The 26476-nt window shown below is 35.5% G+C and overlaps 1 protein-coding gene across 7 annotated transcripts in view; it reads left to right on the top strand.

Annotated features, from left to right (window-relative positions):
* Positions 1-26476, top strand: part of DMD (dystrophin) — a 1195780-nt gene that overhangs the window by 480369 nt on the left and 688935 nt on the right. For all 7 annotated transcript variants that reach the window (XM_014954058.1, XM_014954055.1, XM_014954053.1 and 4 more), the window contains 6 exons: positions 3337-3447; positions 7573-7746; positions 10663-10818; positions 18458-18628; positions 24177-24356; positions 26305-26433. In XM_014954058.1, coding sequence (XP_014809544.1) covers positions 3337-3447; positions 7573-7746; positions 10663-10818; positions 18458-18628; positions 24177-24356; positions 26305-26433 — 921 coding nt within the window. The remainder of the gene's footprint in view (positions 1-3336; positions 3448-7572; positions 7747-10662; positions 10819-18457; positions 18629-24176; positions 24357-26304; positions 26434-26476) is intronic.

Below are 26476 nucleotides of genomic sequence, written 5' to 3'. Positions count from 1 at the left end.
GGCAAGGGTCAGCTTATCCATGCTGAGGGATTTAGCACACTGTTTAGCAATATGTGTTGCATTTCTAAAAGAACATATGGGAGAATTTATAGTCAGAAAGCTGTTGAGGGTTTGGGAGCTCTGTGTATTTGCTTCAAAAATTCAAATCTGTTTAGAGCATTGATAGGAGGAATAATCTTTGTTTCAGCTGATTGGAAATGAATGTGAAAAAAGAAATGATATTGAGCTCCTCTTTTTAAGTGAAATGATCATTTCATTTTTTTCAGAAAGTAAAGATAAAGAAAGGGGAATTAAGTATGTGCTGGTCAGTTTCTCCTTTGGATCAGTTTTTGAATGTAAATTCTGTGTGCTTCTTACTCCACCATGTGGCACTGGGAATTTAATGCTAGAGAGCCACTGCCACCCAAGTCATTTTGAGTACAACTAAAGATGCTGTATTCAGCCAAAACAATCTAACAGCAATGGCATAGATAAATCAGGTCAGATTCCTCAAGGTGTAATGAAGAAAAAAGCTGTAATGAGGTAAAGTCTAAAACAGTATTCCAGAAGGAAAGATTATTTGTTTGTGTGCTTGGCCTCATGATTTCAACTGAAGGCTTTGATTTCTTTACACTTACCAAGAAAATACAAGGAATGAAGTTGTTGTCACAGGAATTTTCCAGTTGCTGACTTTTTTTCAAGTACTCTCTAACTGACAGGAAGAAAATTTTTCTGTACTGAAAATGTTACATTTATATGACAAAATATTTTTCAGATAATTATTTGTAGCTTTGTAATTAAATAGCTTCTGATGGAAGAGAGAATCTCCACTTTGTACTTCTGTTTACTCTGAGCGATTACATGAGGGGTTTTATATTATGGTACAGAAATTATGCATATTTCACTTCTCAGCTGCATGTGAACAATCACGTGTTTGTTGTTCTCCCTGTAGACTTATGTAAAATGCAATGTGGAGAATAAATGAACAATATTGTATTTCTGAGAAAAGAAAAAGTAATTCACTTTACCTTTTCAATAAACTCATTGAAGAGTTTCAGTTCTGTAGTGATAAGTACTACATGCCTGACTATTTTCTAAGTGAAGATGGTTAATAATAATTTTTAAAATACCGTTGTGCTATGTCCAAAAAACTTAATGGAAGAGCTGCTCAGTTGTGCAATGTGTTGCTTGACAAGAATAACGCCATGCTTTGTTGCCTTCAGACTAATATATTGGGACAAAGAATTCACACTTGTCTACTTAGTAAAATGTCTAATGTTAAAGGTATTTACTTTTCCTCTACTGGAAATTGTGAAAATTATTGTGTTCAGCCATGTGTAGATCAGTGGTCAAAGAGGGAATAGCTGATAGTGTTATTCAAAAGGGTAAGCTTACATTTTATTACATATTAAGTTAGAATATCTGTGCAGATTTCTGTACTATACAGATTCTCACGCTACACGTCTCCATAACAGCTGAACATTGCATTAGCTGTGTTTTAACTGCAACTGCATTTGTCGTGTCCGACTCGTTCAGTCCTGCCTTGTCAATCATGTTTCTATTCTCTAATGATTTGTTCTTCTCATTTGGACTCTTCAGTGAATCTTCCTTGAAAAGCAGTGTCCAAAACTAAGTATGCTGTTCTTGTTGAGACTTACCTGCATGTCATTCCTACATGTCATCTTCTATATGTATTATATGCCTTTCTTCTGTTTTTTTTGCAAGAGTGTGGTATCATTGGCATATATTCTTTTTGTGCTTTTAAAGATGGGTACTGCGGGTTTGATTGACAGGGCTTTAAACTAAATGGCAAATGTGTGATACTCGGCTTTTCCGTGTTGAGCTTTTAGGTACCACACCAGGGTTAGAGGGACAGGGTGCTAGTAAGGGCCTTCAGCCTGGCTCCCTGAGCCAAGCTGGTGACCCTTCACTACAGTCAAAGTCTTATGGTCATGAGCCAGCAGCTCCTGGGATAGATAAAAATCCTGAGGCAAAGGGAATCGGGAATTACAGATAAAACAACAGGAAGGATGGCCACCTGAAGAGCAACACAAAGGAAATGAAGCCGTTCCAGCCAGTAAGTCAGCCCCATTAGGCGCCCAGCTGAAGTTTCTTTACACAAATGCATGCAGCATGGGGAACAAGCAAGAGGAGTTAGAGATGTGCACACGCCTCCAGGGCTACGATCTTATTGGCATTACCAAGACGTGGTGGGATGGCCCTTTCTTTTATTTGCATAATTCTTTGCAGTCTTTTAAATTACACAGTTTTCATATTTCACAAGTTACTGTAGTGTAAGATAAATGCATGTGCATATATTTAAACTCAGTCTTTAGAGTATCTGAGAAACGCTTGTATACCATAGGAAAAAAAGAATACATTACACTTTTTCATGCAGAAGTAATGGCCTCAAATACTTTTCCTGGTGGGAAAAGACCTTGTCTTTATTTCACAGGGTAATTGTTCTCAGTAGTACTTGTCTAGTAATTCTGCTAATAATGGTTTCTCATTTTCTAGCAATTTAAAAATAAAAATATGTGAATCACTTTAAATTATGTTGTTTCAATATACTTCATGGGGATTATTTTCCACTACATTGCACTAGCCAACACTGCTTTAGTTAATTGTTTCTTCTAAGGTTGATTTACGGTGAACCAACAACGCTGGTATTTTTCATGTGATGATTTGATTGCAGATTGGTTTTGCAGACATAACCAGAAATGTGTGTTAGAAAATGGATGAAGTTAGTATATTAATGACCTACATGCCAGTATGCATTTAGCCTGTCTACAGATACTGAATGTATATTCTGGTCAGTAATATGCCACAAACCGTATACTGTTTTAGATATAACACTGCTCTGTGAGATAAAGATGTTATACATACAGGATACTTTGATCAGTTTTCTCTCAATTTGCCTGATGATAGTGTGAAAATTATAAGAAATAAGAGTAGTGAAGCAAATCGCTTTTCTATTTGCATTTTTTCTATGATTAATTTTTAATTTTCTTCCCAATAAAAATAGTTGTTTTCATTCAGAAGAAAGAAATCTATATTTTTTTTCCTACAATTTAATCACAATTTCCTTGGCAAGTTTATGTCATTAGTGTCACAATGTCAGAGTTATATATGGTTGAACAGGAGAAGAAGGGTTTATTATGATTGAGAGAAACTAAACTGAATAATTTACAGGGTGGTAAACAAGAAATTCTTTGAATAATTTCCTCTAATGATCCGGTATATAGTGTAGTTGTAGTATTTCAATTTAATATCTTTCATAACAGCTGTTCCAAAAAGTACTAGCAACATAAACATTTCCTTCAAACCCTGATGATTACTGTCTTTGTTCTTCAATAGAAAATACAGTCTGAATTGACAAGCCACGAGATTAGTTTGGAAGAAATGAAGAAACGAAACCGGGGTAAAGATGCTGCCAAAAGAGTGCTTTCCCAAATTGACGTGGCACAGGTATGCAAATTTTATTTCCTCTACTTTTTTCTTCACTTATGCAAACAAACAGCATGAGTATTATTAATATGATATGAAGTGTTCTTAAGCTATCACTTCTGTTTTAGCTGCCCCTTTCTAGCCAGGAAATTAGAGTCGATAAAGCCTACCATTCATATCTTCTTACTGCTCATTTTCCTATTACAGCCTTCCTATCTAGTTGACAATGGTTCTAGGGTACGCCGAGCTGATGTAACCAACAGATAGGGACACTGTGTAAAGGGGTATTTTGAATGTGCTGTGGTTGTAACAACTAAAACTGAAGTGAGGCTTTTTGGTATACCTTTTGAGGTATTTGTAAATACTTGCAGTTAAAATAATGTTACGATATTTGGAAATATTTGATAGAACTGCATTTGATAGACAAATATATGCTGAGCAGTGCATTGCAGTCATCGGTTTAAAATATTAAGATAGATGCATTAGCTAACAGACATAGAGAAACTTGTGTGAAATTCAAGAAGACTTAATTAACAATTAGCAACAATATACATTTTTACTCCTTAATCTATGATGGGTTCTTGACTGTTTTGCTGGTTTTGTTTTTGGCACTAGTGCCAAAGTTCCTCAGGCTGCAAAACAAATTGTCATAATTCATTAGGAAAGACAAAGAATTTTGTTAACAGTAAACAAGACCATCTTTTTCTTCATCTCTGTGAAATATTTCTAGGCATCTTAGCTTCAGTTTGACATTTTATTATGGGTAGCATTAATGGCTTTTTTAAAGAGTTAATTAATTTGAAATGAGCAAGTTTAATTTTTTTTTTAATGTGTCCTCTAATCTGTAGGACTAGCTTTTCTTTGTTGAGAATATTTATTTTTCCTTATTTTCTGTCTTCCTTCACTCTAACTCACCTCCTGGTGGTCTCCATGGCAGCTGTGATGTTGCCTGTATTTCATCAGTGAAATGCAGGCATCAGATGACTTTGTATCTAAATGTTTATGAATTCAACAGCATGCAAGGGAACACTACCCTTTCTAGGTGCTTTTTTTTTTTTTTTTCCCTCGATCCATCTTTGTGCAGATATCTTTTCTTCAAAAGACTTCTCTAGATGACCATATGCATCAGTTTGACAAATTAGTGGAGTCATTTTGAGAATGTTTTGGTTGCATTAGATATAATATGAACAAAAAATAGCAAATTGACATGCATAATATAAATATCAACCACCAAAAAGGCTAGAAGCTGAATCCTTTGTTCCAAATATTTTTGGCTATATTTGAATTTAGGCCAGTGAAGTCTCTTGAATTCTTTTCCATCATTGTGCAGTACCATTAGAGGTAAATCACATTTCACTTCACTTAGTTTTTCCTGAAGAGCATTCTCACTTAAATGCTGCAAGCTTTTTTTTTTTTTTTTTTTTTTGTAAGTAGTATTTCTAATTTGACATACATTTATTCTAATATTAGTTCAATTACTTAGACAGAAAGTAAAAAATATTAGTAAGAAAATAATTGATTGCAGTGAGGCTGTGAAACAGCTAAGTGACCAAATTTAACCTTGTTTTACTGTGGGTTGAGAGTTAAGGTCTAATTTTTAAATTGAAGGGAAAAAGGACAACTAGCAAAATACAAATCTATTTCTGCCATAGTGATTTAAGACCTAGTTATTTCTAGTAGACTAACAATTGTTACGTGAAAGTGCAATCTTGTCTGACAGTGGACTATTTTTGGAAATTCAATTGTAAATTCTTTGCAGGAAGAAATTCTACAGCACACTAATGACATTCTCGTGTTTTTATTACTTTAATCTGTCTTTTAAGGTAGACACACTTGTCAGGGTAAAAAGATACTCCGTTGACTCTCTTCCCCTACTGCATTGCTAATTCCAAGTGATATTTTAACATTTTTTAATGTAATAAAATATAAAAGAATTTTAAATCTCTAAAAACATTTAATTACTTGCAGTTTGCTTTTGAATAACTATGGATCCTTTGCTTCTAAAGGCGACATTTTCTTCAAATCAAAAATGAATGGTACTGACTTTCCTCTTCTCCTGTCAGTTGTTGCTGTGCTTTTTATCTACACCAGCCAGGTTTGCCTACTGGCCGTGAAGTTTGAGTATTGCCATCAATTGAACTGTTGATGTGAAGTACATTCAGCTGACTAGACATTTTAAGGATTTAAGAATCCTGATGTTACTTTTCACCAAAGATCCATTTAGCCCAAAACCATATCTTCAGTAATAGCCAGAACACAGTGATGAAGTACAGTGAGGTGAATATTTAGTGCTTCCCAGTGATTTGCAGATAAGTAACTTCTGGGTCAGAAGCACTTAAAAGCTCATGTCTAAATGCTTTGTGAAGTCCTGTAAATTGTTGGAATCCTCAACTTCATTTAACAGCTAGTTACACAATTTGCCTGAATGCCATGTGAAGTTGTCCTTCCTTTTGTTCATTTTGGATTCCCTATGCAAAAGCTGAACTCAATTTCACCTTCTTCATGAATTGTGAGAAACAGTTAACAATCATTTAAATGTTGGGTGTAGATATGAGTATATAATATAACTTTTATCATGATCTATTGTAACTCCAGTGTGAGTTCTAATCAATAATTTAGAACCCACTTTTATATCAAGCTTAGTATTTTTTTTGTGTTGAGAATTACTTAATTTTTAGATGAATTAAATATAATTTGCTTGAGTTTTTCCTACAGATCCTCAGTGCACAGCAGTCCTTCAGTGACTCTTCACAAATGGCTTTAATTTTTCTCTACAACTAATACTGTCATTCTCTTTTCTAGATCATGTTTAATGTATTGGCAAACAAACTGTAACAGATACTGATATGGCATTGCAAGTTTCCCACAGGACTTGATCTTCATCAAGTTGAAGCGTAACAAGAGGCTGAAAAACTAATTAAATATGAATTTAGTGTATGCAAACACACTGAAGAAAAAAAAGACCACTTATTCCTCCTCTTTATTTCCTATTTTTATACAATTGTTCACTTACTTAGTTTGCTAGGAAACATTTCCTTTCTTACCCCATCAGATCTCGGTTTCATTAAGAGTATTTGATGAGGAAAGTTGTTAGAAGGAGCTGCTGTATATCTGAACAGTTTTCTGTGTTACCCAGAATTGTCTTCTGCTCATGATTCCTGCCTCCTTCATAGAAATCTGATAAATGTGGGAAACGTTTGTACTAATGCCTATTATTACACTTTTTCCTCAAGTTTCTCAAGTACAGACAACACTGTATTGGTATAAAGTGTCCAGGATTTGAAGATAAAAGTTCAAAAGTGTGTTTGCAGATGCAGAGTTCCTGTTTAATTACTTATCAATTTCTTAGTGACATGCATTATTTTCTTTTTTTTTTTTTTCAAATAGTAGGAAATCTTATTCTACTAGTACTTTGCTCTGTACTTCTACAGAGAAATTAGTTCTTATTCAAGTAGGTAATTAAAATGCCCTTTCTTTGCTTTATTTTCAATTATTTTTCCTCCCGCTGATCTATGGATCATGTGAGCAAACAATATAATTAATGCACAAAGATAACAAATTGTGAAAATTGTGAAATTAGAAGCCATGCTTGTCCTAGATTTTTCTGCCTTCAAATTGCTTGCTTTTTACTCAAGGTTTTTAAATTGAAATAGAGTTCAATTTTATACTCTAAATCTCAGGGGTTTTGGTAGACATACTGGCTTAGGCATTTTATTTAGGTTTCTTTGAGGAACTGAAAGATTCACTCCTTATGCCAAGAAACAGCAACACATTAGAGTTGATGAGCATCCACTCTGGAAGGTGAATGTGTTATGCTCAAGCCATTAAACCTCCATTTTCACCACATCCCCCCAACATTTTGCATAATGGAAAAGACAAGAACTCTCCCATTCTTCAGTTGAGTATATGGGCTCTTCTTTCACTGGCTCTGCTGCATCCAGTGCACTGGATGATACAAGATTTTTTTTCTCCTGTGATGGCCAAGATTCTCTGCTGCTGGTATTTTCCCCAGAAGTTTTAAATTCTTTAAATAAGAAATTGCTTATTGATAATGGATTCTAAGTATTTTGAAACATCTAAGTCTAAGTCTTGTCTTCAGTGTTGATCTAATTTCACATTTATTATTCACCCATGCTTACTTTTCAGAAAAAGCTACAGGATGTCTCCATGAAGTTTCGCTTATTTCAGAAGCCAGCAAACTTTGAACAGCGCCTACAAGAATGTAAAAGAATTTTGGATGAAGTGAAGTTGCAGGTGCCCAAGTTGGAGACGAAGAGTGTTGAGCAGGAAGTAGTACAGTCACAGCTGGATCATTGCATGGTGAATATATAAAGATGCTGTCTTTCTGTTTGTTTTCTGCCTGTTCTGACTTTCAAATTTAGTGTTTTCAATGACAATGTCAATATTTTGGGGGATATACAAGAAAAGATTTGGAGAAAGATTTAAGAGCAAAGTTTCATAATGAAGGTTATAGGAACCTTTTTAGTTAATTTTTTTTCAAGGAGTGGGGAATAGAGAAGGGGTTGATCCTTGTCCTACTTCTCTTGTTTGCATATGAAGTTAGAAGGATGTTGTACACTTAAAGTTGTATTCAAGTTCAAAGTTTCCCAGGATATAATAACACAGCGAAATAGATTTAACAGTCTTATAGTAACTTTTTCCTTTCTATATGTTGTTGTCATCTTCTGTCATGGTAAAGAATTCTCAGAAGCATGAGATGTTAATTAAATGAGTGAAAAATTTTGAAAATATGGATTTATGTGGAGAAAGCTAAAATTTACAGAATGTTGTCCTGAATTCAGGATGAAACAAAATATCAGTTACTCACAAAATTGAAAAAAAAAAAAAAAAAAAAAATCTAAACATTCTCATTTTGGTAAACTTTCCAAATAATGGTGATGCACTTTCAGTATGTGAGAAGGTCAGTTAGGATCCTTTGCTAATTCCCCCTTCTCATCTCTCATATGACTTTGTCTCCCTGGATTAGCTCTATTTTCCACAATATGCTACTGTCATGGAACTCCATGATATGACCAAAAGAGATGTTGCAGTGCACAAGTCTGTTCTAGCCATGAAACACAAAACATAAAGGAAACCCATAGATTACAGCTTCCATGAGATGGAATGCTGTGACTTTCTTACAGTTCAAGAGCAAAATATGACTTGAATATGTCCTAAAGAATATGAGCAAAATTTTTAATATCCTTGTAATGCTGTTACCCCATTACTGTTGAAGGGAATTAAAGATAAAGATGAACATCCTATGGTTGATGATAATAAAATGGAGATTAATTGAGATTTTAACAACAAAAATCAGGACAATTAGATCCTTTTCTTCAGCTGATTCTTTTTTTTTTTTTTTTCTGGAGCAGTGGTATGCCTGAAAGTGGGGTAGTTGTTTTTTTTTCCCTCAATCTCTTTCAGATCTAAATGGAAGAATTTAAATTAGAAAATAAGCATGGAACAAGTCAATGTTAGTTCTTTACATCTTGGTTTTTTCTTAAATGCAATTAAATTCACATTCTTATCAGAATGACATGGTAATTAGAAGTCCTGTACTGAATTAAAGTATCTTCACTCAATGGCTAGCTTTTGCAGCTATGTCATATTCTGTGGAAGACTTACAGTTTTCCTAGACCATCTTTATCTGCGAAGAATCTCATAATGTTTCTATTTTTAAAATTTAGTCATAGTATCCCATCAGATGTTAGCCAATGTATATCATACAACAGCTTCCTAATTTGTTCACATGTTTTCAGTGCTGAAGAAAGTATCTAGAAAACAGTTGTACTACATACATATTACCTTTAAGAAAATAAAATAATAACCATGTTAACAATTGGCTTGGTAATTAACTTTAGATTATGGAAAAAATGCACTTGGGTCTTCTTTGTTTTCAGATCTGCTGGTAAAAAAGTCTTGTCTTTACTGTCCAGATATACTAGTCATAGATTTTACATTGTAGGAGATACTGCCACTAAAAGAAACACTTTAAAAATTACAGATTAAAAAATTACAGTGTAATTTATATTGCATTTCTGTCTAAGTATACAGGACAGTAAGTTTACTTTCCAGTGCATGATGGCAAAATGCTGGAACACAGAATGAAGCTAGATATCTCAACAATAAAGGTTCTCAACAGCTTCACATTTGCCATTCTTCACATACCTGTGTGGTAATGGACACTGTGTATCTCTGTGGAGTCTTTTCCACTGTGGAGTTTAGTGGCATTTCCAAGCCATGGCAGAATTTATTCTTATATTTACAAGAAAAATAAATTCAATTTCTGCTCTACTTACATGATTGTTAACTGGGAATTTATTTGGCTGTTAAATGGTTTGAGTTACCAAGTCGTACATTTAGATGATGATACCAGCTTTCTGAACACGGAGATAAAGATCACTTTTGTTTTTTGTAGTATCACACATTTGAAATAGTAGTGAAAAGTGTTATGCGTACAGATTACTTATGTGCTGTCGCTTACTGAACAGCTGTTTATCCCTTGTATTTTGCTTAGCCATTGAAATAGTGCGGGGAAATGCAGTGAACTGTATAATATATTTTGGCTTAATATTATCATGCTACTTTTCGTGGGTTTTTAATTTTATTTTTTATTTATTTAACAGTATTACACTTAGTAATTGTAGGGGAATTCCTCAATCCTGCCAGTCTCTTGATTTAGTAGTATGAAAAACTGTCAGCTTTTTAGATGAGTTTAGTGGGTATTTTGTAGTTTAAATACATCCAACAAACTGCATGGGTTGACAGAAGACATCTGTTGATGTTTTAAATACAGCATTATCTAAATCGGTTTGAAAACAATCTTTGTCATATCTTAAAACAATTACGATGGCATGTACATTCTTATCTATAACATTTCTACCATTGTTTCTGGTGACAAGTCTTTGAAGCTTATATTAGTAAAGATAGGCTGTTCTGAATATGTTAATTTGAATTCTGATTTTAAAAAGATTAGTTTTTCTTATAAACTTTTTTTTTTAATACAGGCACACAATCAGAATGAGTTTCTCTATCCTCAGGTCACATACCATGATACCTCTCAACTCCTTTAGCTTTCGAATGAGAATGGAAGGTGCACAGAGTCATGTATGATGGTGTTTTTGTACGGCAAACAATGCAAAGACTTCTAGTGTGTCTTTATAATACCTTCAATAGACTTTTCTGTTTTACTTATTTTAATGATGACGTTTCACTTTCATATTTCCATTTGATTAGAAATTGTATAAAAGCCTGAGTGAGGTGAAGTCTGAAGTGGAAACAGTGATAAAAACTGGGAGGCAGATTGTTCAAAAGCAACAGACAGAGAACCCAAAGGAACTGGATGAAAGACTTACAGCTTTGAAGTTGCAGTATAATGAATTGGGTGCAAAGGTAAGCTCAGTTTTCAATACAAAGCTATACCGTTTTTTAAGTGGCAAAGTGAAGAATAATCTTGGTATGGTAAGTAAATTGGGTTTTTTATTGGTTCCTTTCAAAGCCATCACATATTCTAAACAGTGGGATAGAAAGAATGGAGGCAAAGGCAATCATCAAGATGTCTTTTCAGTTGCTCTGAGAAAAAATAACCTTCTAGTAAAATATAAAATTCCTTTATTACAATTTAAAATTTTACTTTCTTAATATTTTAACTTATGCTTTTTTCTAGTAGTTCATTGTTTTTCTTGGGGTCAGAGTATTAACTTATGCTTTTTTCTAGTAGTTCATTGGTTTTCTTGGGCTTGGTTTTTTTTAATGCCTCAAACAGTCATTTTTTTCAAAACACAGGTACTTAGATTTTTGTGTGTGTGATTTTTTCACATTTTACTTGAAGAGCTACTTCATAAAAGAGAATTCTACCTTTTCATTTCCTTCTGCCTCTGACTGTGCAGGACTTTAAGTATATCATTTCCATTTGTTGCTGTTCAAAAATCTGTTGACCAAAAAATTCTTGCTACTGCAGTTTTCCTCAGGAGGCATTTGTGTACCACTCTGCTTTGCTGCTTCTGCAGTCTTGGCTACATATGTCTTCGGTTATTGTCGTAACTGTTCCTCGGATTAGATGTCATGTACAACCCCAATTTACCTTTTCACTGTATCTTAATATATAGGCCAAATAGAATATTGTTTAATTATCAGGATGTGGAATAACTGTTCCATTGTTATACATTTCAGATAACAGCAAACCCTTGTTTAGTCATTTGTCATTGTCCATTCCATAGGCATTATCAAATTTATTTGTGTTGGGCAAAAGGAAATCATCATCCTTTGAGCTCTGAAATGAGAAGTGCATTGGCTTGGAATATAACTTTTGTTTTGTTTTGTTTTAAATCTGTTATTTATACAGTACTCAGTTTGACCACTTAGTGAATGTCGGCATATGATTATACTTTTCCAATATTCTTTTACATAATCTCAGCTTCATCTCCATAAAAGACAAATAGTTCTTAAAATGTGGCATACTTTTACATTACAATGCTAATTAAAAGTTATTTATATATAATTAACCTTGTAGAATTGATCCCTGTTAACTTCCCAAGCACTGTCATTCCTTGTGTAAAATTTCCATCTATACATCATTTATTTCTTTACCGATTCATATACACCTAAATGCTGTTACACTTCTCAACAGGATAATGTTTTGTTTACTCATTATTTTTCTAAAAGCCAACTACACAGACAGTAGAAAAGACAGGCCAATAACCAATATTAACAAGACTGTGATTAAAAAAAAATCAGATGTCAATCCCTAAAGACTTTTTATTCTGGGTCTGCATTATCTATGGAGTGTGTTGCCTGCTTCCTGAAGTACAAGGACCTTCGAGCTCTAAAGAGGAGTTGTGGCATTGTCCTAAAGATGACCACACAAATAATTCAACTAGCAACTATCTTTCATTGCTCTGTTTTATTCCTCTTGCCCTCATTAGAAATATCCACAGAACTTCTAAAAACTGTAGGATTAGAGTAAATTTGGTGCTGTAACTGGCTGGATGAAGAATGTGAATGACAGATATAGCTGTCTGTTTAGTTCTAAAATTTATACACCTCAAATAGACAAAACAGGACAGAATGCAAATTCTTTATTTTGTCAGATTGTAAATTATTAACACCATAAATTATTACTAGCTAGGAAAATGAGCTCATGGTAATACTGAGAGTCAGTATGTGGTTTAAACACATAATCATAATCAAACCCCACTGACTACAGTACGATAAAACAGTAAGAGTTATGTTACTTTTGACAGAGATAATATTCATTTGGGAACTTGATGGAAAATAAAGGTATTAAGAGACATCAATCCTTTGAATGTCAAGAACATGAAGACTTGCTTCATTAAGGTGTGGATAGCTATCATTTGAGATTAGATAATATATTTGGTTTTTCCATTATTTTAGAAAGGACTGTAGCATTTATTTCTAAATGTTTAACGTGACAGCAGGCAGGTGCCATTGTTATAGGAAACCTCTCTTAACTAATGAAGAGATAAAAATGTGCCATTAGGAAGCTATTAGTGATCTGAAGTGAGTCATATTGCGAATTAATGTGTCTCAAAAATCTGCAGTGCTTTGTTTAGCTTTGTTGTCCTAGATGTAATTTCTCACATTTACTTTTACATAGCATGGTAGTTAACAGTTTTAGAGTCACAAAAGCCAAGAGATATAGAACTGAAAGAATCAGTTAGACATTATCAGCCCTAATTGATTGCATTGAGTCAAAGTCTTTTTAAGAGAAAACTGATAATAGTTATAACTAATGGTAAGTCTCAGGACTGAAACATATAGTCTCAGGGAAAAGCACATCCCCAAGCATAGATTTTTTTGTATGATTTCATATGTACTGCTTCAGGAGTGTTATTTAAAACAATTACAAGCACATTTCTAAGCATATGGAACTTACAGTTTAATTTAAACATGTTGAACAATGCTGAAGTGTTGTGCTCTCAAATGAACAGGAAAATTAGTATAATTTCTGATAATTTCTGTACATACTTTATTTTTTATATATATTTTAGGTGTCATAACTTTAGACACTCTAAGCCTAGAAAATCTTCCCTTTAAGAAGAAGGAGAAGGTGTGAGGGTGGTTTTTTGGGGGTTTTTTTTTTGTTTCTTTTTTTTTGTATATACACATTCAGATATAAATACCCAGGAATACTCCTAATTACAGAGTCAGTGAATATTCGTGGTTGGAAGGGACCTTTGAGATCATCGAGTCCAACCACAAAAAAACAAACAAACAAACAAACAAACAAAAAACAAGCAAACAAAAAAGCCCCATCACAGCCACCCACAGACAGACACAAACGAATTGCTTGGGTAGCATCAGACTTTAAACCTCACTGTGGTCTGGGAATGAGTTTTGTCTGTTCAGACAAATCAAATTTTGCCCTTCATTTTTAACCAAATATGCTTCAAAAGCATGAATCACTGAATCACATGGGGTTGGAAGGGACCTCTGGAGATCATCTAGTCCAACCCCCCTGACAGCGCAGGTCTACCTAGAGCAGGTTGCACAGGAACTTGTCCAGGTGGGTTTTGAGTGTCTGCAGAGACGGAGACTCCACCACCTCTCTGGGCAGCCTGTTCCAGTGCTCTGCCACCCTCAAAGTAAAGAAGTTCCTCCTCACGTTTAGGTGGAACTTCTTATACTCAAGTTTGTGCACATTTCCTCTTGTCCTGTCACTGGGCACCACTAAAAAAAGACTAGCCCTGTCTTCTTGACACCCACCCTTTAAGTATTTATAAGCCTTCTCTTTTCTAGACTAAAAGGACCCAAGTTCCTCAGCTTCTCCTGGTAAGAAAGATGCTCCAGGCCCCTAATCATCTTTGTGGCCCTTTGCTGTACCTTCTCCAGCAGTTCCCTGTCCTTCCTGAACTGGGGAGCCCAGAACTGGACACAGTACTCCAGATGGGGTCTTACCAGGGCAGAGTAGAGAGGGAGGATAACCTCCCTCAACCTGCTGGTCACATTCTTTTTGATGCACCCCAGGATGCCATTGGCCTTCTTGGCCGCAAGGGCACATTGTGGGCTCATGGCCATCCTGTTGTCCACCAGGACTCCTAGGTCTTTCTCCTCAGAGCTGCTCTCCAGCAAGTCAGGCTGTACTGGTGCAGGGGGTTATTTCTCCCAAGGTGCAGCACCCTACACTTGCCTTTATTGAAGTGTATCAGGTTTCTCTCTGCCCAAATCTCCAGCCTGTCCAGGTCTCGCTGTATGGCAGCACAGCCCTCCGGCATGTCAACGACTCCTCCCAGTTTTGTATTATCAGCAGACTTGCTGAGGGTACGCTCCATCCCCCCATCCAGGTCATTGATGAATATGTTGAAGAGGACTGGACTCAGTGCTGACCCATGGGGGGACTCCACTTCTTACACACCTCCAACTAGATTCTGTGCCCCTAATCATAAGCCTCTGAGCTCTGTCTTTCATCCAGTTTTCAATCCACCTCACTGTTCATTCCTCTAATCCACACTTCCTAAGCTTACCTATGAGGATGCTGTGGGAGACAGCGTCAAAAGCCTTGCTGAAATTGAGGTAGACAACATCCTCTGCCCTCCCCTTATCTATCCAGCCAGTCATGCCATTGTAGAAGGCTATCAGGTTAGTCAGACATGACTTCCCCTTTGTGAATCCATGTTGACTACTTCTGATAGTCTTCTTTTCCTCCATATGCTTTGAGATGACACCCAGAACAAGTCATTCCATCATCTTTCCAGGGACAGAGGTGAGACTGCCCGGCCTGTAATTTCCCGGGTCCTCCTTCTTGCCTTTTTTGAAGACTGGGATGGCACTGGCTTTCCTCTAGTCCTCAGGCACCTTGCCTGTTCTCCAGTACCTTTTGAAGATGGTGGAGAGCGGCTCAGCAATGACTTCTGCCAGCTCCCTCAGCACTCACAGGTGCATCCCATCAGGACCCATGGGCTTGTGGATATCCAGTTCACTTAACTGCTCCTTAACTTGGTCTTCCTCCACGTTTCCTTTGTCCAAACTTTCTCTGATTCTTCCAATTTCTGTGGCTCCTGAGGGCTGGCCTGAGCAATAAAGACTGAAGCAAAGAAAGCATTTAGCAACTCCGCCTTCTCTGCATCCTCCATCACCATGGCACCTGTTTCATTCAACAATGGGCCCACATTTTCTCTAGTTGTCCTTTTGCCTCCAGTATAGTTGAAAAAACCCTTCTTGTTAACTTTGACATCCCTTGCCAATTTTAATTCCAAAGAGGCCTTGTTTTTCCTCGTTTCATCCCTGCATACTCTAACAGCATTCTTATAATCTTCCCAAGTGGTCAGTCCCTTTTTCCACTGAGTTTCCACTGAGAACTTCCTTCTTCCACTTGAGTTTTTTCAGAGGCTCTCTGCTCAACCACGCAGGTTTCCTGTTTCCCTTGCCTGTTTTCTTGCTCTTAGGGATGTACTGATCCTGGGCTTGGAGAAAACGATGTTTGAATATTGACCAGCTCTCATGAGCCCCCTTACCTTCCAGAGCCTTATCCCATGGGATTTCTCATAGCAGTTTCTTGAAAAGGTCAAAGTTAGCCCTCCTGAAATCCAAGGTTTCAGTCCTACTTATTGGTTATGATAATAATTATCATTATGATATTTTTAAATCATAATTTTGAGTGATGAATGATAATTTTGAAACTTTAGCCTTGGTCTCAGTGTGAATAGGTTTGAGATGAAATTGCAAGAAAACACAATGTCATTTGAATATCATGGTGTAGTGGTTGGACTTATGATTAATATCTTATGCCTGTGCTTGCTTATGCACTCGCCCATATTCTCTCTCTCTCTGACACAAGCACATATGCATATATACACAGAAATAACTATATTACAATTTAGCTAGTTTGTTAGTTGTGAGTGGCTATGTGTAGGGTCTGTAGCATATTTGTGGCAAACCTCTCTATGTTAATTCATCAGTACAGGGAGCTGGATTCTAAAAGTGGCAGTAATAATGTTTTTTCTGCTCTCCTAAGGGCATTGTATGTACTAGGGGCTATTGCAAGGTCAGATCTCTCCTCACAATCCCACTGCTGCCCATGAGTTTTTTCCTCTAAGAGGCTGTAAAATACCTTTCTCATGCTTTAAACACCTGCTTTTCTCATTTCACTTTTATTTATTACATCCAAGAATTTTTGCAAGTAAACTTTTAACACATCTAAAATACCTTTAAAATATAGGAAAAAAAATTGAGATGTTATGTTTGATTTTACTTTATGATACAGAGAGCCTTTAGAGGGCACTGTTTCCTATTTTTCTTTAGAAATACATCTTTACATTTGAAGTACAAACAGAAACTGATTAATCAGTAACCTCTGGATATATGCAACGTATATGCAAATACTGTAGTATTATTGATATTATATACAGAATTTAGAGATGTATATAGTGACACAAATATTCTTTCTGTGTTTGGGCATATATGAGTAACTTTATTTTATAGTGTACCAGGTATTTAGAATTCTTACACAGGCAGTCACGCTTAGGATAGTCACTTTGCATTTTATTGCTGCTAAGTACCTGCAAATAGTTATTTATAATGACTAATAATACTCATCAGAAGAAGACACAAAAAACATGTAAATTCCTCCCTCGTGTGTGGATGGAACTCTAAAAAGCTCAGTTTTGTGGTCCTTCCCAGGGATTTAGCTCTTGGCCTAAGTTCTGCGGTCTCGTTTAATACATTTGGCATGCAAGAAAGCACATAAAGCATATTCAGTGAAGAAGAAATGTTCTGAGATTTAAATAGTAAGCTTTTACATAGTGATAGTATACCATCAGGGACACTTCATTGCTTATTCCTTGGGCAAATCTGGTCTGTTTACTCAGGGATAACAAAAGCCAGGTACCTAACCTTGTAATAACATCCTACTATATTTTAAAACGTCCATCTCTCCTTAGCAGTAGAGCTAGGAGTCAATTTGATCATTGCACCACTGTTTGTACTCAAACACTGTAAATGCCCAAAATAGTTTTAATAGATACTGATACGAGTTTTGGATACCAGACACTAGTGTAGACAATTTTTTTTCTATTTAAAACTGCTTAAATAAAAATCAGTGACTATAATATCACTTGATTACTAATTGACATGCAAAGTAATTAGTAATTTCTTTTAAATATTAGTGACCTATGGAACACTTTTAATCCACCTTCTTTGATTGGGCTTTTTTAAAGTTCATCACAACACGATTTATTAATTTGTATTTTCTAACTACTAGTTGCCTAGTGTCTATTGTGGTGTAGGTTCTCATCTGATATCTCTTAATTTATGCTTCTTCCTTCTCTACTAAGTATGTGGAACCTTCTCTCTCTCTCCCTAAATATGCTCACGGGTTTGCAGGGAAGATTGTATCAAAATGCAGTGTAAGACAGTCAAGAGGACTGTCTTCTTTCCAGTTATCATGTAATGTAAGTACATTACAAAGTTCTGTGTAAGTTCTTAAAAGAACTTCACAAATGAAACAGAGATTGTCCACAGTACTTCACATGCAAAACGTTCAGCAAATGAAAACTTGAAGTTAAGTGTGCTGCCCTAGTTTGACATTGTTCTGTGACTTTTGTGTTTCAAGATTTTGCTGTTTCTTTGCCAGATAATTTTTTGTCTTCTATGTAGTGTAGCTATATAGAAAAAACCTTGAGGATTCAATATTGCTATATGGCCATCTATATGAAAATATACTCTTTGAAGGGCTTTGACATCTGTGTTTCAAGGAAAGCCTGTAAATTCAATTGTTCCAAATAAATTTGCTATGCATGACTTCAAAATGGAGGAGGAGGTTTGCATAGGTCTACTGCTAGTTCAAATTCAATGTATCTTTACGCACATATTTTTCATGTAGGTGTTTGCATTCTAGCAGCAAGATTACAGCTGTTGAGACAGCTAAAGCAAGACACAACTATATGAAAAGTGCAACTTGGTTTGTGAAATTGCAAGTTAAGCTTTTATAGAAAAGTGTCATATAGAAAATGGTATATAAAAATCATTAAACTTGTTTGACTGAAGGGTTAAGAAACATGTTTTCTTTCTGCAGGTGACAGAAAAAAAGCAAGAGTTAGAGAAATGCTTGAAATTGTCCCGGAAGCTACGAAAAGAAATTAATGCTATGACAGAATGGCTTGCAGCGACAGATGCGGAATTGACAAAGAGATCAGCTGTGCAGGGGATGCCTAGCAATTTGGATGCTGAAATTGCCTGGGGCAAGGTAACAATGGAACACACAGCATACCTTTATATATCTCAGTTTATGCATATTACAGAAGGATACATTTCTTTCTTGAAGAAATCTATGGCGTATTAATTAGTGGAACTTTGTAACTGTTAAGGCATTATCTCACCCTAACGTTAATGCTCAGGAAAGTTTAAACTATCTTGTCTCTTCATACATCAATAACACAGTTCACCTTTGTATTGCAGTAATCTTCACTGAGATGAATTTGAAGTTAGAATTTCACTTTTCAGAGTACTATAAATTATCCAGCCAGTATCCATGTAAATAGAGATCCCTTTCTCTCTCATCCCATTCTACTCATGATTAGAAAAGTATTAAACAGCAAAACAGCTCCAGTGGATGAAAGATTAAGGATGTCAGAACTCGATATATTCCACATGTTCAGATAGCAGCCAACGGGTGGGATATTTGTTTTCTAACCTTTTTGGATTATATCTTCTTCATTTTCATTCTGGAGGCTGCTTACTTCCTTGAACTATTAATAGTTCACCTTGAACTATTATTTTAGGTTAAAACTCAAAGCATATGATGAAACTTTCCTCAAAATTACTACGTGTGCCACAATTAAGATAAGCATCTTAAGGGATCACTGAGGAATACAAGAGCTCTACATCAAAATGTGTATGTCTGTGTGATGTTAAGACTTAGGACAGCATCATTCAACACTAGCTAATCTAGTTTGTATTCTGCATATGTAATAAAAATCCAATATAACTCAGAACATAAGCAAGCCAAGTCATAATTGTACATACATACCAAAATCTGTGCTTTAGTGGAAACTATGCTCAACATTATCCAAAGCTTAAAAATTGCAAATAGTTGTGTGTAGCCAGCAACATTTTGGATAAATGTTTTTGTATGGCTTCAAAACAAAACAACAGAAAACCCCTTAAACAGTATTGGGGTTTTGTGCAAAAATGTACCACTTCTGCTTTGTTTAATACGAAGAATCCTTTAAACATTTTACCAGTTTCACCATGCATTATAGAAATAGTCATGAATAATACACAGGAAACCTTACTAATTTTTTAAAGGCTGTGCAGATTAAAGGCACTGAAGTAAAACTTAGGTTGTGGTTTGGTTTTTTTGGTGTGTGTGTCTTTAACTGCCCCTTTCAAGCTTCTGAACTTGATAAAATGTCTTTAGCCTTGAAATGCAATGATGATTTACAAACTAATAACCATAAAAAGAAAGTCTGCAAGTCTTTTATGAGGTTTGGAGTTGAGGGTTTTTTTGTTGATCGGTCTCTAGGAAGGACAATATATTCCAAGTAGTATCCAAAAATATATAAAGATCAACTTTTGCTATTATTACCTTCCAATTACTGTTTTGACTATTGCTGCTTAGACTTTCAAATCAAAGCCTCGATCCCTGAAAAACCCATTGCTGTTTGATGTTCTCTCATTTTCACTTGTTGCTTTTTCTACAGTAAAGTCTGTGCAGTTGCTCTCATTACTTTTGATGGATATTGTTTGTGATCTTAACACCCACAATAAAGGACAAGTGTCAAATTTTTAAGAGATGGGTTAGACAATCATATGGTTGTAATGCCCTCAAACTAATTTGCCTATTATTCACTCCATTTACCCAGTCATGAAAATAAGAGTAATCTTTGGTGGTGTTAAACTGCACAGTACAGTTCTATTGAAACAGAAAAGTGCACTCTATGTTCCTGCTTGCGTATTCAGGAATGTTATTCCAGATGAATATAGCGTCACAGCGGTTTAAATAGAAAGATTTGTCCTTAATATCATTTAATTGTTAGATATGAACATTAATGCTTCGGAAGTTGCATAATTAGAACCTGAAGCCTGGTGATCACTGCAGTTACACAGTGGGAAGTCCTTGTTATGTCTTACACTTGCTACAACAGGTACAACATATTTTTATCTTATGACAAACTAAAAAGGTAACAAGAGCTAATTAAAATAAGAAATATGAACATGAAAAATATATCAAACAGGAACCACTCCACTTACTAATCTTAAAGAACGCTATTGAGTATTGTGAATTCTCACAAGAAATTGATAAAAAAAGGGTTGCAGGAAAAACTCGTAAAAAACATATTTTGGCTTCAGAGCCTGCCCGAAGTCTTCACTGCGTCTAACCTCATTTAGTACCTTCTCCTTCAGTCAATTCATCACTAAAATGAAAATAAACAACCAAATTTGGATGAGAGCAGCTGCCTCTTGTTGAAGTATGTATGTACTGACTGAAAGGCTTTCAGAATTCCTTTATTAAGATTCTCTTTAGGAAATATAAACCAATACTCACATAAGCAGACTTTGATTTTTGAGCAATCCAACAGATAGTATGGGTGGCAGATACTAGCCACCCATCTAAGTATTTGCAGAAATTATGTGAAGTGAATATGCTTTTTCCTGAAGAATCTGCTGCCACTAAGAGGCAGGAATTGCTGCATGTTATCGTAGAAAATTTTAAATTCTTGTGAGGGCTTCATAAATAAGTACGATACTGATACTCCTATGTGGATTTCAATGAGGCATCATACAAAACCCTACATCAATAATTCAGTCCCCAGAACCAGTGCCTCACAGTAGTTGATTAATGTCACTGCTTTGGGCTTTGGACTTCCCGGGTAAGTGGACTGCCAAAGACAGTAACCGATCTAATGAAATGCACTGGGAGATGAATTAAGCCCAGCAGACTCCCATTGTGAGGAAAGTCTGCAGAAAAGCTAAGATGGAAAACGGAGGGGGAGAGAGGAGAACTCAATAGTGTGAATGAACTGAAAACTGGATGTGTGCCGCTGTTGATATAACTAAGCAGAGAACTTATGATCTTGTTTCTATACAGCTCAAGGAATCAGTTATATTTATTACTGCACTTATTTCTAATTCATTTTCAGTAGCCAAGACTTCTCAAAAGTGAAAAGAATTCAGAGGGTTTCAAAGATAATTATAAAGGTTAGAATAAAAAAAAAAAAACATGCAAACAGTGTCTTCAAAGTGTAAACATGTGGAAATAAAAATGTTAATGAGACATAGAATTAATCAACACATGGAGGGAAGTGTGTTATTTATTTGTTCATGCCTAGAATTTTTCTAAGGATGGAACAAAAACTTGGTGGACTTATTCAAAATGAGATGGGCAATATACTGGTGACTGTAAATCCTGTGTTTTTACTCAGTAGAGACAAGCTAAATCTTTCCATTTGAATTTAGTTCTGTTATAATAGATAAGAAAAATTACATGAGGGTGGAAAGATAGTCATTAAACATTGTATATTAGAAATTTGTTATAATTAGAAGTCTGATTTAGTGAACATATTTATCACTGAAGACGTTAACCATTGCAGAGTTTATTTGTCATTAATCAGGAACTGGCCAGATAAGAATTATATTGCCAGGAGACCATGGTCTCAAAAAGGAAATGGCAGATGGTATTACTAGGAAAAGTTCTGTATTGGTCCCTACTGTCAGCAGTATGAGTCTTCCAGAGATTTAACATAATATTTTAGCACAGTGTATAATACCAGTGAGTATAAAGTTGACTTGAAATACTTAGAATTACACTAGCTAACACATTTAGCAACATATTTCCTATCAGTAAAATCAGTAAAAGAAAATAGTCTGAAAACTGTGTCAACTGATTCATAGTCAGTGGCCAGAACACAATAAAAATAAAAGATGTGCTGTGAATAAACAAATAAATATGTGTAATCAGCCACTGAGAAGGCCATAATGTCAGCTGCTGACTAATTCTGTAATCCCACCCATGAGAGCTGAGCCACGTAACTAATTTCTTTTAGAGACATTCAAATTGCAAAGATTACTTCCAAGTAAAGCACAGCATACAGGCAGAACCTTTCCTCAATTATTTGTTGGTGTTGAATTTTTTTAATCTACATATGTTAATGATCAGTACAATTAAAATATTATCCTCTGTATTTAGTCACAATTCTGGTTTGTTTGAAAAAGCATCAGCAAATCAACTTTATACATGCTATTGTAGCTAATCATTTGCATTAATCATGTCTTGGTTCTATTACAAATCCTCTGTATTTGAGAAAATAGGTGAATGTGGAAATTTTCTCATACTTACATGAAATGCAAGTGTAAAACCTTTCCTATGAAATAACATTGCAAAATTAGATCATTAATTCTGTTAAGCATAGAAGTGAGCTGCTGTTTTAAGTTGGTAGTACTATTAAGATTGTTTCTACCAAAAAGAGTAAGTTCTATTCTATCTTCATTGCAAACTGAAATTTTTACTTTCTCTAACAACACATCATCAACAAAATCAACAAAATCATACTGTTGTGTGACCTTGAGAGATGTGAGAGCATGGAGGTGGTAAAGGTGTAGTTCCTACTGCAGTAACAGTGCTGATCCTGAGATGGAACAATTGTGATTGCAGTTTGATTAGAAGCAGTTCTTTTAGTGTATTCAAGTTAGCTATGACAAGTCAATGTCTCTAGAGACTAGTGATTCCTACTTTTCTCCCACCTTACTTCTGTTTGTGTTCAGTTTGGACCACTTAATTTCTAGTTGAAGCTTTATATGCAGATACTTACCTGGATCACTGCCAACAGGTGCCTAGGAGCTCAGAAAAAAATTTCCTGTAAAAATGATTATATGCGATATTAGGTGTAAGTAATTTGTGCCTCTCCTTGAGTGTTCAGCAAGATTGTTATACTCTGTACTGTGACATCTCAGTATTTAGTATTAAATTCCTGGTTTTTTACATGTTGTCTAAATATGTTGAGTTTTGCTCCTTTTATTAGACTTCTTGCATGTTGCAACAAATATTAAGACATGAATAATAAGTAAATTATGTGACCTTACATATCATTTAATCTATTTATATAAGGTAAGATAATAGTGGGTGGAGATGCTGGAAATCTAATCGTGTAGCACTGCACATCTATTTTAGTCATTCAAGCTTAGGTGCTATGGAGAACAGCTTATTTTAGTTCACTTGAAATCCCAAGTGAATGGAATGAAAAGGTACACTTCTACACTTAGGAAACAAGAAAGCTAACAGGAAAGAAAAACATGGTTTCTGCTGAAAAAGATTGCATTAAAAATATTAAAGGAATATTAAAGTATTTTGTGAGTTTATTTTCAGTGGAGTTCTCTGAGTCTTAAGATGTCATCATGACGCTTTATTATTGTCCCATTTATTTTGTAAACTTTATGTGCTAATTTTCTTACATGCAAAGTAACTTTAAACATCTCAATATAAATATTGTAAAATCTGGATTCTTGTTTAATAATCAAGTATGAAAACTTTATTTTGAACACTGAATGGAGATGTAATTCACACTTTTTAAAAGGAAACTATGACCAAAAATGATTGTGAGAATATGAAAAGCATTTACAATTTTATCAGAGCTAAAAATTTACTTTTTACTTACTGCTCTTCATAAAATTTCCATTCCTGTAGGAAGCAAGACACTGTGTTCTATTATGTTTTACTAGCTGTTTTAATATTTGATGTTCTTAGTGTGGAGAGTTTTTGATTTCCTGAACTTTTATTTTTCATCCTGCTCACGTAGGCAACACGGAAGGAAATTGAGAAACGCCAGGTCCATCTTAAGAGCATCAGTGATTTAGGAGAGAATTTGAAGACAGTGCTGAAAGGAAAGGAAAGTCTAGTGGAGGATAAACTCAGCCTCCTGAACAGTAATTGGATAGCAGTTACTTCACGCGCTGAAGAATGGTTCAATCTTTTACTGGTAAGGAAAATGCGTTTGTTCACATAGAGGACATGTTGGTGCCCAGTCATAGGTGCTCAGCCTTACAGGGGTGCTTCTTCTGGTGGCCTGGACTACGCTTATTGAATACATAAGTACACAGACAATCAGATTGATTTTTGTTCAGTACATTTAGGTATATTTTAAGAATCTGACTGCTTACAGAGCGATGGTTCTGTGGTGTCTTGACTGTTACTGCTTCCCATTCTTGTCTGCCTCAGTAGTTCCTGGACTGGTTTTTGGTTTTGTTTTTTTCCTAATGAATGAAATGCAGTTTCTCCCCATGGACCTAGACTCCTTGAATATGAATCAAGTGACAGAAATAGTCAACTAAGTTCTGTAAGCCTTAGTATTAATACCAACAACCTCAGCTACTTTTGGCTATCTTTGGAATATTATGGTTGGGAACTAAGTCCCCACTTGCATGTTAGTGTGGTCCGTAGGGTAGTTTTGGTGTGTGTGAACTAGGTTCATTTGGGAGACAACTAAATCAGGAGCTCTGCTCCAGGTGCTTACCTAATGTGCTCATAGACTATGGTCTTTTGGATCTGCATGATCCTCCTTTGGATAGTTTTATACTGCATGTTTTGGTGGGCATCATTACTTAAGGGGACCAGATTGGGCCTAGTCAAAAGTAAAATCCCTAATACATATTCAATACAGATTCAGAATCCCTTAAAATTCATTCTGCCATGAAGGAATGACAGCTTGAACCCTTAAACACAGAAGGATCTTAACCATTGTGCTGCCAGAATGCTTCTGGAAATGTTGTATGCTGTTTCTGTTGCTGGGAGCATGAGAATGCAGCTTCAACCCAGAAAAACTGAAGTGATTCTCAAGGCTGTGTTATCCTTTGTCATGGCTTTTCGGAGCTTGATGTGTTAGAGTTCCACTGGAGTTTGTGTGGCGACATTACAAATGCTTCTGTGACAGATATACAGCATCAATACGGGCCTGCTTCAGCTGTATGCAGTATACAAATGAAAGCATTTAGTTGTGTCTATTCTATCTGGAAAACTTAAGCATTTCATTCAGTGTGATGTAGGTGCTCAGCTTCAATGTGAAACTGATTATAAGAAGGATATAATGGAGTTTATAGACTGGTGTAGTTATGCATTCCTCCACTTACTCTCTTTCTTTGCTTTGGATTCTTTTGTTAATATTTACTAGAACCCATGATTAAAAGGTATAAGAGAGGGAGTTGGTCTTTTAGTGATTTTTAGAACAGTATAAAATAAAGGTACATACATGTGGGGGCCACAAGGACTAGGAAAGTCTTTGATTTCAGGTGTGTGGTACACATGTTTTGTGTGGATATGCATGGGCCTCGTTCTAGTGAGATCACCAAAAAAGACAAAATATTTTGAAATTCAGGAGAGAAAAAAATATTTATTAGAATATCAACTAGAACAGCATTTTAAAAAGCAGAATCTTACAGCAGAGAAGTTAAATGAGGTGTAAATAAGAATTTTACATACAAAGCTCCTATTCTTGATTGTGCCTTTGCAAGTGTATCCTTGTCACTATCTGAGTTTCAATCAACTTAGTGGCTTTCCAAAATGTGTTCTGTGACTGGTCCTTGGGAAACTCTTCTTTCCACCTCCAGTTGGTCTGGCTGTCAGCTTTCTGTTCCTCTCAGCAGTCTGGCCGAGCTGCAGACACCTGCGTCTTGCTGTGACTTTATCACCCTCCTGCCCGTCACTTTGGAAGCTTCTCTCTCTCCTAGAATGTCTTTTTAAAGAAAATTAACATGTAAAGTGAGAGCAAACAAGTAACAGATTCTCTCTTTCACAAAACAAGCAGTTAGTTGTAAAATAAACAAGTTTAACTTCATAATGTATGCATGTTTGCCACAGTTGGCATAATTTCGGCTATAATTTCAGTTCTCATTACTTTTTTTGTATGCAGTATTTACCTTTTCCACATACAGGAATATCAAAAGCAAATGGACGCTTTTGATCAGAATGTAGCTAATGTCACAACTTGGATATATCGTGCTGAAATACTGTTGGATGAATCTGATAAACAAAAACCCCAGCAAAAAGAGGAAATTCTTAAGGTAAAAAAATGTGATTTTCTGGAAAGCATTAATTTTATTCTAA

This window comes from Calidris pugnax, unplaced genomic scaffold (genome assembly GCF_001431845.1).
Source record: "Calidris pugnax isolate Ruff unplaced genomic scaffold, ASM143184v1 scaffold246, whole genome shotgun sequence".
In the NCBI taxonomy this organism is placed as follows: domain Eukaryota; kingdom Metazoa; phylum Chordata; class Aves; order Charadriiformes; family Scolopacidae; genus Calidris; species Calidris pugnax.
The sequence above is the reverse complement of the archived record's forward strand: the minus strand, read 5'-3'. Positions and strand labels throughout refer to the sequence as shown.